Source organism: Saccoglossus kowalevskii, chromosome 2 (genome assembly GCF_978046115.1).
Source record: "Saccoglossus kowalevskii chromosome 2, keSacKowa6.1, whole genome shotgun sequence".
Taxonomy (NCBI): Eukaryota; Metazoa; Hemichordata; class Enteropneusta; family Harrimaniidae; genus Saccoglossus; species Saccoglossus kowalevskii.
This window is the reverse complement of record NC_140642.1, coordinates 27922597-27936016: the sequence shown is the minus strand read 5'-3', so window position 1 is coordinate 27936016 and position 13420 is coordinate 27922597. Positions and strand designations below refer to the sequence as shown.

Below are 13420 nucleotides of genomic sequence, written 5' to 3'. Positions count from 1 at the left end.
GTATCCCTCCATATTATCTGCACATCTATTTACTGCATCCCCTCCATATTATCTGCATACCTCTCAACTGCATCCCTCCATATTATCTGCATACCTCTCAACTGCATCCCTCCATATTATCTGCATACCTCTCTACTGCATCCCTCCATATTATCTGCACATTTCTCTACTGCATCCCTCCATATTATCTGCACATCTCTTTACTGCATCCCTCCATATTATCTGCACATCTCTCTACTGCATCCCTCCATATTATCTGCACATCTCTACTGCATCCCTCCATATTATCTGCACATCTCTTTACTGCATCCCTACATATTATCTGCACATCTCTCTACTGCATCCCTCGATATTATCCACACATCTCTCTACTGCATCCCTCCATATTATCTGCACATCTCTTTACTGCATCCCTCCATATTATCTGCATACCTCTCAACTGCATCCCTCCATATTATCTGTACATCTCTCTACTGCATCCCTTCATATTATCTGCATACCTCTCAACTGCATCCCTCCATATTATCTGCACATCTCTTTACTGCATCCCTCCATATTATCTGCACATCTCTTTACTGCATCCCCTCCATATTATCTGCACATCTCTCTACTGCATCCCCTCCATATTATCTGCACATCTCTCTACTGCATCCCTCCATATTATCTGCACATCTCTCTACTGCATCCCCTCCATATTATCTGCACATCTCTCTACTGCATCCCTTCATATTATCTGCACATCTCTCTACTGCATCCCTTCATATTATCTGCCTACTGCACCCTCTCCTTATTATCTGTACATGTGTTACTGCATCCCCTCCATAATAGTCATATACCTGTCACTGCATCCTATCCATGTTGTCTGTAAATTGCCCATGATTAAAACACATTTTTGTTAAATGTTATTATTTATTTATTTTTGAATTTTATTTTGACATATTTTGTTTCGTTTTTAGGTTATGGTAATATTTCACCTGAGACTAGAAGTGGTCAGTCGTTTTGTATTGTCTTTGCTTCAATTGGTATCCCATTGTGCCTTGTGATACTGGCTGAGATTGGAGTGAAATTGGGCAAACCAGCAAGAAAATTGGAGGACAGAGTCAAGAAGTTCAACTGGGCGAGAGAACATCCAAAGATAGCTCGTCATCTTTATTTGATATTTTTAATTTCTATTGGATTGATATGTTTTGTGACTATACCTAGTATTATTATTTCAGCAGTGGAAGACTGGGACATGCATACATCTTGGTATTATTGTTTTATTACATTGTTCACTATTGGATTTGGTGACTATGTTATAGGTAAGACAATTATAACATGCATCAATTGATAGCCCATCAAAAGGATGTTGTCATTGTCTGTCCAGGGAATGTTGTCATTGTCTGTCCTGGGAATGTTGTCATTGTCTGTCCAGGTAATGTTGTCATTGTCTGTCCAGGGAATGTTGTCATTGTCTGTCCCTGGAATGTTGTCATTGTCTGTCCTGGGAATGTTGTCATTGTCTGTCCAGGGAATGTTGTCGTTGTCTGTCCAGGGAATGTTGTCATTGTCTGTCCAGGGAATGTTGTCATTGTCTGTCCAGGGAATGTTGTCATTGTCTGTCCTGGGAATGTTTTCATTGTGTGTCCAGGGAATGTTGTCATTGTGTGTCCAGGGAATGTTGTCATTGTCTGTCCAGGGAATGTTGTCATTGTCTGTCCAGGGAATGTTGTCATTGTGTGTCCAGGGAATGTTGTCATTGTCTGTCCAGGTAATGTTGTCATTGTCTGTTCAGGTAATGTTATCATTGTCTGTCCAGGGAATGTTGTCATTGTCTGTCCAGGGAATGTTGTCATTGTCTGTCCAGGGAATGTTGTCATTGTCTGTCCAGGGAATGTTGTCATTGTGTGTCCAGGGAATGTTGTCATTGTGTGTCCAGGGAATGTTGTCATTGTCTGTCCAGGGAATGTTGTCATTGTCTGTCCAGGGAATGTTGTCATTGTCTGTCCAGGTAATGTTGTCATTGTCTGCCCAGGGAATGTTGTCATTGTCTGTCCAGGTAATGTTGTCGTTGTCTGTCCAGGTAATGTTGTCATTGTGTGTCCAGGGAATGTTGCCATTGTCTGTCCAGGGAATGTTGTCATTGTCTGTCCTGGGAATGTTGTCATTGTCTGTCCAGGGAATGTTGTCATTGTCTGTCCAGGGAATGTTGTCATTGTCTGTCCAGGTAATGTTGTCATTGTCTGTCCAGGGAATGTTGTCATTGTCTGTCCAGGGAATGTTGTTATTGTCTGTCCAGGTAATGTTGTCATTGTCTGTCCAGGGAATGTTGTCATTGTCTGTCCAGGTAATGTTGTCATTGTCTGTCCTGGGAATGTTGTCATTGTCTGTCCAGGTAATGTTGTCATTGTCTGTCCAGGGAATGTTGTCATTGTCTATCCAGGTAATGTTGTCATTGTCTGTCCTGGGAATGTTGTCATTGTCTGTCCAGGGAATGTTGTCATTGTCTGTCCAGGGAATGTTGTCATTGTCTGTCCAGGGAATGTTGTCATTGTCTGTCCAGGGAATGTCGTCATTGTCTGTTCAGGTAATGTCGTCATTGTCTGTCCTGGGAATGTTGTCATTGTCTGTCCAGGTAATGTTGTCATTGTCTGTCCAGGGAATGTTGTCATTGTCTGTTCAGGTAATGTTGTCATTGTCTGTCCTGGGAATGTTGTCATTGTCTGTCCAGGGAATGTTGTCATTGTCTGTCCAGGGAATGTTGTCATTGTCTGTCCCTGGAATGTTGTCATTGTCTGTCCTGGGAATGTTGTCATTGTCTGTCCAGGGAATGTTGTCGTTGTCTGTCCAGGGAATGTTGTCATTGTCTGTCCAGGGAATGTTGTCATTGTCTGTCCATGGAATGTTGTCATTGTCTGTCCTGGGAATGTTGTCATTGTGTGTCCAGGGAATGTTGTCATTGTGTGTCCAGGGAATGTTGTCATTGTCTGTCCAGGGAATGTTGTCATTGTCTGTCCAGGGAATGTTGTCATTGTGTGTCCAGGTAATGTTGTCATTGTCTGTCCAGGGAATGTTGTCATTGTCTGTCCTGGGAATGTTGTCATTGTCTATCCAGGGAATGTTGTCATTGTCTGTCCTGGTAATGTTATCATTGTCTGCCCAGGGAATGTTGTCATTGTCTGTCCAGGGAATGTTGTCATTGTCTGTCCAGGTAATGTTGTCATTGTCTGTCCAGGGAATGTTGTCATTGTCTGTCCTGGGAATGTTGTCATTGTCTATCCAGGGAATGTTGTCATGGTCTGTCCAGGTAATGTTATCATTGTCTGCCCAGGGAATGTTGTCATTGTCTGTCCAGGGAATGTTGTCATTGTCTGTCCAGGGAATGTTGTCATTGTCTGTCCAGGGAATGTTGTCATTGTCTGTCCAGGGAATGTTGTCATTGTGTGTCCAGGGAATGTTGTCATTGTGTGTCCAGGGAATGTTGTCATTGTCTGTCCAGGGAATGTTGTCATTGTCTGTTCAGGTAATGTTGTCATTGTCTGCCCAGGGAAGGTTGTCATTGTCTGCCCATGGAATGTTGTCATTGTCTGTCCAGGGAATGTCGTCATTGTCTGTTCAGGGAATGTTGACATTGTCTGCCCAGGGAATGTTGTCATTGTCTGTCCAGAGAATGTTGTCATTGTCTGTCCTGGGAATGTTGTCATTGTCTGTCCCTGGAATGTTGTCATTGTCTGTCCAGGGAATGTTGTCGTTGTCTGTCCAGGGAATGTTGTCGTTGTCTGTCCAGGGAATGTTGTCATTGTCTGTCCAGGGAATGTTGTCATTGTCTGTCCTGGGAATGTTGTCATTGTCTGTCCTGGGAATGTTGTCATTGTCTGTCCAGGGAATGTTGTCATTGTCTGTCCAGGGAATGTTGTCATTGTCTGTCCAGGGAATGTTGTCATTGTGTGTCCAGGGAATGTTGTCATTGTGTGTCCAGGGAATGTTGTCATGGTCTGTCCAGGTAATGTTATCATTGTCTGTCCAGGGAATGTTGTCATTGTCTGTCCAGGGAATGTTGTCATTGTCTGTCCAGGGAATGTTGTCATTGTCTGTCCAGGGAATGTTGTCATTGTCTGTCCAGGGAATGTTGTCATTGTGTGTCCAGGGAATGTTGTCATTGTGTGTCCAGGGAATGTTGTCATTGTCTGTCCAGGGAATGTTGTCATTGTCTGTTCAGGGAATGTTGTCATTGTCTGCCCAGGGAATGTTGTCATTGTCTGTCCAGGTAATGTTGTCATTGTCTGTTCAGGGAATGTTGTCATTGTCTGCCCAGGGAATGTTGCCATTGTCTGCCAAGGTAATGTTGTCATTGTCTGTCCAGGTAATGTTGTCATTGTCTGTCCAGGGAATGTTGTCATTGTCTGTCCTGGAAATGTTGTCATTGTCTGTCCAGGTAATATTGTCATTGTCTGTCCTGGAAATGTTGTCATTGTCTGTCCAGGTAATATTGTCATTGTCTGTCCAGGGAATGTTGTCATTGTCTGTCCTGGGAATGTTGTCATTGTCTATCCAGGTAATGCTGTCATTGTCTGTCCTGGGAATGTTGTCATTGTCTATCCAGGGAATGTTGTCATTGTCTGTCCAGGGAATGTTGTCATTGTCTGTCCTGGAAATGTTGTCATTGTCTGTTCAGGTAATGTTGTCATTGTCTGTCCAGGGAATGTTGTCATTGTCTGTCCTGGGAATGTTGTCATTGTCTATCCAGGGAATGTTGTCATTGTCTGTCCTGGGAATGTTGTCATTGTCTGTCCAGGGAATGTTGTCATTGTCTGCCCAGGGAATGTTGTCATTGTCTGTCCAGGTAATGTTGTCATTGTCTGTCCAGGGAATGTTGTCATTGTCTGTTCAGGTAATGTTGTCATTGTCTGTCCTGGGAATGTTGTCATTGTCTGTCCAGGGAATGTTGTCATTGTCTGTCCAGGGAATGTTGTCATTGTCTGTCCCTGGAATGTTGTCATTGTCTGTCCTGGGAATGTTGTCATTGTCTGTCCAGGGAATGTTGTCGTTGTCTGTCCAGGGAATGTTGTCATTGTCTGTACAGGGAATGTTGTCATTGTCTGTCCTGGGAATGTTGTCATTGTGTGTCCAGGGAATGTTGTCATTGTGTGTCCAGGGAATGTTGTCATTGTCTGTCCAGGGAATGTTGTCATTGTCTGTCCAGGGAATGTTGTCATTGTGTGTCCAGGGAATGTTGTCATTGTCTGTCCAGGTAAAGTTGTCATTGTCTGTCCAGGTAATGTTGTCATTGTCTGTCCAGGGAATGTTGTCATTGTCTGTCCAGGGAATGTTGTCATTGTCTGTTCAGGTAATGTTGTCATTGTCTGTTCAGGGAATGTTGTCATTGTCTGCCCAGGGAATGTTGTCATTGTCTGTCCAGGTAATGTTGTCATTGTCTGTTCAGGGAATGTTAGCATTGTCTGCCCAGGGAATGTTGCCATTGTCTGCCAAGGGAATGTTGTCATTGTCTGTCCAGGTAATGTTGTCATTGTCTGTCCTGGGAATGTTGTCATTGTCTTTTCAGGGAATGTTGTCATTGTCTGCCCAGGGAATGTTGCCATTGTCTGCCCAGGGAATGTTGTAATTGTCTGCCCAGGGAATGTTGCCATTGTCTGCCCAGGGAATGTTGTCATTGTCTGCCCAGGGAATGTTGCCATTGTCTGCCCAGGGAATGTTGCCATTGTCTGCCCAGGGAAGGTTGTCATTGTCTGCCCAGGGAATGTTGCCATTGGCTGCCCAGGGAATGTTGTCATTGTCTGTTCAGGTAATGTTGTCATTGTCTGCCCAGGGAAGGTTGTCATTGTCTGCCCATGGAATGTTGTCATTGTCTGTCCAGGGAATGTCGTCATTGTCTGCTCAGGGAATGTTGACATTGTCTGCCCAGGGAATGTTGTCATTGTCTGTCCAGAGAATGTTGTCATTGTCTGTCCTGGGAATGTTGTCATTGTCTGTCCCTGGAATGTTGTCATTGTCTGTCCAGGGAATGTTGTCGTTGTCTGTCCAGGGAATGTTGTCGTTGTCTGTCCAGGGAATGTTGTCATTGTCTGTCCAGGGAATGTTGTCATTGTATGTCCTGGGAATGTTGTCATTGTCTGTCCTGGGAATGTTGTCATTGTCTGTCCAGGGAATGTTGTCATTGTCTGTCCAGGGAATGTTGTCATTGTCTGTCCAGGGAATGTTGTCATTGTGTGTCCAGGGAATGTTGTCATTGTGTGTCCAGGGAATGTTGTCATGGTCTGTCCAGGTAATGTTATCATTGTCTGTCCAGGGAATGTTGTCATTGTCTGTCCAGGGAATGTTGTCATTGTCTGTCCAGGGAATGTTGTCATTGTCTGTCCAGGGAATGTTGTCATTGTCTGTCCAGGGAATGTTGTCATTGTGTGTCCAGGGAATGTTGTCATTGTGTGTGCAGGGAATGTTGTCATTGTCTGTCCAGGGAATGTTGTCATTGTCTGTTCAGGTAATGTTGTCATTGTCTGCCCAGGGAAGGTTGTCATTGTCTGCCCATGGAATGTTGTCATTGTCTGTCCAGGGAATGTCGTCATTGTCTGTTCAGGGAATGTTGACATTGTCTGCCCAGGGAATGTTGTCATTGTCTGTCCAGAGAATGTTGTCATTGCCTGTCCTGGGAATGTTGTCATTGTCTGTCCCTGGAATGTTGTCATTGTCTGTCCAGGGAATGTTGTCGTTGTCTGTCCAGGGAATGTTGTCGTTGTCTGTCCAGGGAATGTTGTCATTGTCTGTCCAGGGAATGTTGTCATTGTCTGTCCTGGGAATGTTGTCATTGTCTGTCCTGGGAATGTTGTCATTGTCTGTCCAGGGAATGTTGTCATTGTCTGTCCAGGGAATGTTGTCATTGTCTGTCCAGGGAATGTTGTCATTGTGTGTCCAGGGAATGTTGTCATTGTGTGTCCAGGGAATGTTGTCATGGTCTGTCCAGGTAATGTTATCATTGTCTGTCCAGGGAATGTTGTCATTGTCTGTCCAGGGAATGTTGTCATTGTCTGTCCAGGGAATGTTGTCATTGTCTGTCCAGGGAATGTTGTCATTGTCTGTCCAGGGAATGTTGTCATTGTGTGTCCAGGGAATGTTGTCATTGTGTGTCCAGGGAATGTTGTCATTGTCTGTCCAGGGAATGTTGTCATTGTCTGTTCAGGGAATGTTGTCATTGTCTGCCCAGGGAATGTTGTCATTGTCTGTCCAGGTAATGTTGTCATTGTCTGTTCAGGGAATGTTGTCATTGTCTGCCCAGGGAATGTTGCCATTGTCTGCCAAGGTAATGTTGTCATTGTCTGTCCAGGTAATGTTGTCATTGTCTGTCCAGGGAATGTTGTCATTGTCTGTCCTGGAAATGTTGTCATTGTCTGTCCAGGTAATGTTGTCATTGTCTGTCCAGGGAATGTTGTCATTGTCTGTCCTGGGAATGTTGTCATTGTCTATCCAGGTAATGCTGTCATTGTCTGTCCTGGGAATGTTGTCATTGTCTATCCAGGGAATGTTGTCATTGTCTGTCCAGGGAATGTTGTCATTGTCTGTCCTGGAAATGTTGTCATTGTCTGTCCAGGTAATGTTGTCATTGTCTGTCCAGGGAATGTTGTCATTGTCTGTCCTGGGAATGTTGTCATTGTCTATCCAGGGAATGTTGTCATTGTCTGTCCTGGGAATGTTGTCATTGTCTGTCCAGGGAATGTTGTCATTGTCTGCCCAGGGAATGTTGTCATTGTCTGTCCAGGGAATGTTGCCATTGTCTGTCCTGGGAATGTTGTCATTGTCTGTCCAGGGAATGTTGTCATTGTCTGTTCAGGGAATGTTGTCATTGTCTGTCCAGGGAATGTTGTCATTGTCTGTTCAGGTAATGTTGTCATTGTCTGTTCAGGGAATGTTGTAATTGTCTGCCCAGGGAATGTTGTCATTGTCTGTCCAGGTAATGTTGTCATTGTCTGTTCAGGGAATGTTGTCATTGTCTGCCCAGGGAATGTTGCCATTGTCTGCCCAGGTAATGTTGTCATTGTCTGTCCAGGTAATGTTGTCGTTGTCATTGTCTGTTCAGGGAATGTTGTCATTGTCTGCCCAGGGAATGTTGCCATTGTCTGCCCAAGGAATGTTGTCATTGTCTGCCCAGGTAATGTTGTCATTGTCTGCCCAGGGAATGTTGCCATTGTCTGCCCAGGGAATGTTGTCATTGTCTGTTCAGGGAATGTTGTCATTGTCTGCCCAGGGAATGTTGTCAGTGTCTGCCCAGGGAATGTTGTCATTGTCTGTCCAAGTAATGTTGTGATTTTCTGTTCAGGAAATCTTGTCATTGTCTGCCCAGGGAATGTTGCCATTGTCTGCCCAGGTAATGTTGTCATTGTCTGTTCAGGGAATGTTGTCATTGTCTGCCCAGGGAATGTTGCCATTGTCTGCCCAGGGAATGTTGTCATTGTCTGCCCAGGTAATGTTGTCATTGTCTGCCCAGGGAATGTTGTCATTGTCTGTCCAGGGAATGTTGTCATTGTCTGTCCCTGGAATGTTGTCATTGTCTGTCCCTGGAATGTTGTAATTGTCTGTCCAGGGAATGTTGCCATTGTCTGCTCAGGGAACATTGTCATTGTCTGTTCAGGGAAGGTTGTCATTGGATGACCTTAAGAGCTTGCCATTGTTCGTCTCGGGAATGTTGCCATTACTTGACCAGGGGATGATGTGATTGTCTGACCAGGGAATGTTGCCATTATCTCACCAGGGACTGTTATATTGTCCATTTAGGGAATATGTTGCCATTGTCTGACCAGAAGATGTCGTGATTATTTGAACAGGGTATGTTACCACTGTTTCAACCGGGAATGTAACCATTGTCTAACAATAGTATTTTATTGTTGTCTAACCAGGGAATGTTGCCATTTTGAACTAAGGGATGTTGACATTCTTTTACAAGGGAGTGTTTTGACTATTTTGTCAGGTGTTAATTGCCATTCTAAGGAATGTTGTCATTTCCCAACTAGAGGATGTTGCCTTTGTATTACAAGTTACTGTTGATATATTGTCCAATAAAGCAATGTTTCTATTGTCTGATGTGGGTTTAATTGCCATAGTCTAGGGTGGTTAATTATATATTGGTAATGATGGCTAGTTCTGTACTAACTAATCTGAGTTTGAAACTGCATTGAATTTATTAATTCTTTTTTCAGGTACAAATGAAGAAAAAAGGTATTCTGTTGTGTACAGAATATGTGTAATCATATGGATTATGATTGGACTTGCATTTTTGGCTCTGATTGTCAACTTGGTAGCAGAGACTATCAGTTCTCAAGCTAAGCTCCTAGACACACGGGTGGAGAAGAAGCCACCGGTTGAAAATGGGACCAATGATGAAACAGAAACACACAATGGACAGATGAATGATGTGATTATTGAGTCAAGCGAGTCAGTAAGAATGAGTAGTTGTAGTACACATACTAGCAGTACTGCAGGACTACCGCTCATGCAAGAAGACAGTGTAAATGGTAGCCCCCTGAAAAGTCATGATGCCATCCCACCTCCAGAGTAAATGACAAAACTCATTTGTTCCCTGTCAAACTAAATATGTAACTAATGTTAGTGTTTATATAATATTTTTGTATATGAGTTTACATAAAATAAATATTACAAATAATTTCATTTACTTTTGATAGAGTAAAGTAGCACACAAAGAACTAATACATGAAGGAAAAAGTGAAAAGAAAAGCTCAATGAATTTATACTTGGTTTATAAAGTATTAAAAGCAACTAGTTTTCTAGTAAAATTTCCAGCAAATTGTGTTTCCACACTCTTGTTCCAATGCTAAAGGGCAGAAGTAAATGAGTTAAGCCCATGATAAGTACTTTTGTTGGCATGTAGCACAATTAATATCTGTTGATATTTGATTCAATACATGTAGCATGTATATTAGCTGTTGATATTTAAGTTGACACATGTAGTATGGATATTATCTGTAGATATATAAGTTGACACATGTAGTATGGATATTATCTGTTGATATTTGAGTTGACACATGTAGCATGTATATTAGCTGTTGATATCTAAGTTGACACATGTAGTATGGATATTATCTGTTAATATTTAAGTTGACACATGTAGTATGGATATTATCTGTTGATATTTAAGTTGACACATGTAGTATGGATATTATCTGTTGATATTTAAGTTGACACATATAATATGGGTATTATCTGTTGATATTTAAGTTGACACATATAATATGGATATCATCTGTTGATATTTAAGTTGACACATGTAGCATGTATATTAGCTGTTGATATTTAAGTTGACACATGTAGTATGGATATTATCTGTTGATATTCATGTTGATACATGTAGTATGGATATTATCTGTTAATATTTAAGTTGACACATATAATATGGATATTATCTGTTAATATTTAAGTTGACACATATAATATGGATATTATCTGTTAATATTTAAGTTGACACATGTAATATGGATATTATCTGTTAATATTTAAGTTGACACATGTAATATGGATATTATCTGTTAATATTTAAGTTGACACATATAATATGGATATTATCTGTTGATATTTAAGTTGACACATGTAGTATGGATATTATCTGTTTATATTTGTGTTGATACATGTAATATGGATATTATCTGTTAATATTTAAGTTGACACATGTAGTATGGATATTATCTGTTGATATTTAAGTTGACACATGTAGCATGGATATTATCTGTTAATATTTAAGTTAACACATGTAGTATGGATATTATCTGTTGATATTTAAGTTGACACATGTAGTATGGATATTATCTGTTGATATTTAAGTTGACACATGTAGTATGGATATTATCTGTTGATATTTAAGTTGACACATGTAATATGGATATTATCTGTTAATATTTAAGTTGACACATGTAGTATGGATATTATCTGTTGATATTCAAGTTGATACATGTAGTATGGATATTATCTGTTGATATTTAAGTTGACACATGTAGTATGGATATTATCTGTTTATATTTGTGTTGATACATGTAGTATGGATATTATCTGTTGATATTTAAGTTGACACATGTAGTATGGATATTATCTGTTGATATATAAGTTGACACATGTAGTATGGATATTATCTGTTGATATTTAAGTTGACACATGTAGTATGGATATTATCTGTTTATACTTGTGTTGATACATGTAGTATGGATATTATCTGTTGATATTTAAGTTGACACATGTAGTATGGATATTATCTGTTGATATTTGAGTTGATACATGTAGTATGGATATTATCTGTTGGTATTTGAGTTGATACATGTAGTATGGATATTATCTCATATGTTTTCTATTTTAAAAGATGGAAAATGAAATGTAATTCAAAATAGTGAGATATTTGTGCTTACAAATTGTAATAAAATATTCATAATGTGCCTGACAATTGCAATTGCAATCTGTTTCATATTTACTGCACCTCATGTTACACCACTGCTAGCTGACATGATCTAATGTATTTGGACAGCTTTGAACAAAGAGACTGACCTTAACAAGCACTCCTGACATGTTGATGGTGGCTCACACCAATTATGTAATGTAAAACATGTTAAAAAAGCGACATGAAATTTTAGCGAATTGTGGTGAAACGACGTAATAGCGAAATGTTGATTTAGCGAATGTCTCTCGTCATTGTTGATTTCCTGTTTTCACAATACTTGGCTGTCATGTGCCAAAACAAATGCGCAGTTATCCCCTCCATAAAACAAAGAAAAACTGTCAAGTGTGGAATTTATTTTTTTTGGATTACTGTATACAAATCCCCAAGCCTTGGCTATTTTGAATTTATAATATGGAAGGGTCCAGAAAAAATAGCTAGACAAACAATGATTGGTAGAACTGAAAAAGGGGGAATTTCAATGCCAGATGTTAACGCCATTTATACAGCTCAGCGTATTAATTGGTTAAGGAGGATGTGTGATAAAAATATAGGTCATCCTTGGAAAAACAATTTTCAACAAGCAGCTTGAAAAAGTTGGAGGCATTCACTTTCTTTTGAGATGTAATTTCAACCTGAAAAAATTTAATATAAGGGTGTCGAGAAGCCTTGAATCAATGCTAAATGAATGGACTAAAATTAAAACAAAAATGTCAATTGAACAAGAACCAAATGAATTACAGCAGATAATATGGAATAATGAAAAATCCTATTTGCAGGAAAATCAATATTTTTCAAAGAATTTGTAGAAAGGGAAATAATATATGTGGGACAACTTTTTAAAACTCCTGTAAAATTAAGGACATGGAAGGACTTATTACAGAATGGAATCCCACAGAATTCAATGTTACGATGGTTTGGCATTATCAATGCCATTCCACATGAATGGAAAACTAATGTAAACAGAAAGAAACTACAAAATTTTGAAATAACTGAAGAAATTATACAGGTGCAAATAGGTAATATTAATGTTCATTTAAATGATTGTAACACTAGAAATATTACGAAAAATCTTGTAGAATTTTATTGTATACCACCAAGATCTGAACTGTATTTCACCTTGACATTGAATGTACAAATAGATTGCTGGTTAGCATTATATTCACTACCATTTATAAAAACAATTGACACAAAATTGAGAACTTTTTAGTTTAAGATTTTACACAATATACTGCCAACAAATGTATTATTGGCGAAATTCAAACCATGTCTTGTTGAATCTTCAAAGTGTTCCTTTTGCGGAGAGCAGGATGAAACTTTGTTACATCTATTTTACGATTGTATTTTTATTCGGGAATTCTGGGATGGTTTTTACATGCTGTGGGGAAGGAAAATGGGATTGGTAAATACACTTAATCCCATACAGGTTATCCTTGGAGATGAAGATTTTTCCATTCTCTTAAATTTTACATTATTGGCAGCCAGATATTACATATACAGTGCAAGGTGTAAAAAACAGAAGCCGGATTTAATGGCTTATAGAAAATACATGCAAAATGTTCAAAGTATAGAATTTCATATTGCAATCAAAAAAAAAAAAAATTAAAAGGACACCTTAAAAAATGGGGAAATTTTCTGAAAGTTATGGGTTAGACTGATGTAATAAATGTACCTGAGGTCATTAAAGCTAGTTATAAACCAAGTATTGGAACATATAAATGAGCAAGAAAATACAAGAAATGTAATCCTATTTTATTGTGTATTTCAAGTATTGTAATTCATATGAGATACCCCAATAAAATATTACTAAAAACAAACAAAAAATAAAGTCATTAGCGACATCTTGAATTAGCAGATCAGAGGTCTCTCGCTAAATTCGCTAAAAAGACATGCTTGCGAAGAAAAAGACATGTTTTACAGTATATCATGCAAATGCTATACAAGTCTGCATTAAGCAGTACATGCTCGGTTTAGTACATGCCTGGACATCTGCATATA

General features: G+C 39.7%; 1 protein-coding gene across 1 annotated transcript in view; it reads left to right on the top strand.

The window, feature by feature from the left end:
* The window catches only part of LOC100372888 (potassium channel, subfamily K, member 16-like), a 34563-nt gene extending 23132 nt beyond the window's left edge, over nt 1-11431 (top strand). The window contains exons 3-4 of the mRNA XM_085493943.1: nt 957-1301; nt 9186-11431. Coding sequence (XP_085350069.1) covers nt 957-1301; nt 9186-9544 — 704 coding nt within the window. The 3' untranslated portion in view covers nt 9545-11431. The remainder of the gene's footprint in view (nt 1-956; nt 1302-9185) is intronic.
* Nucleotides 11432-13420: the final 1989 nt, after the last annotated feature.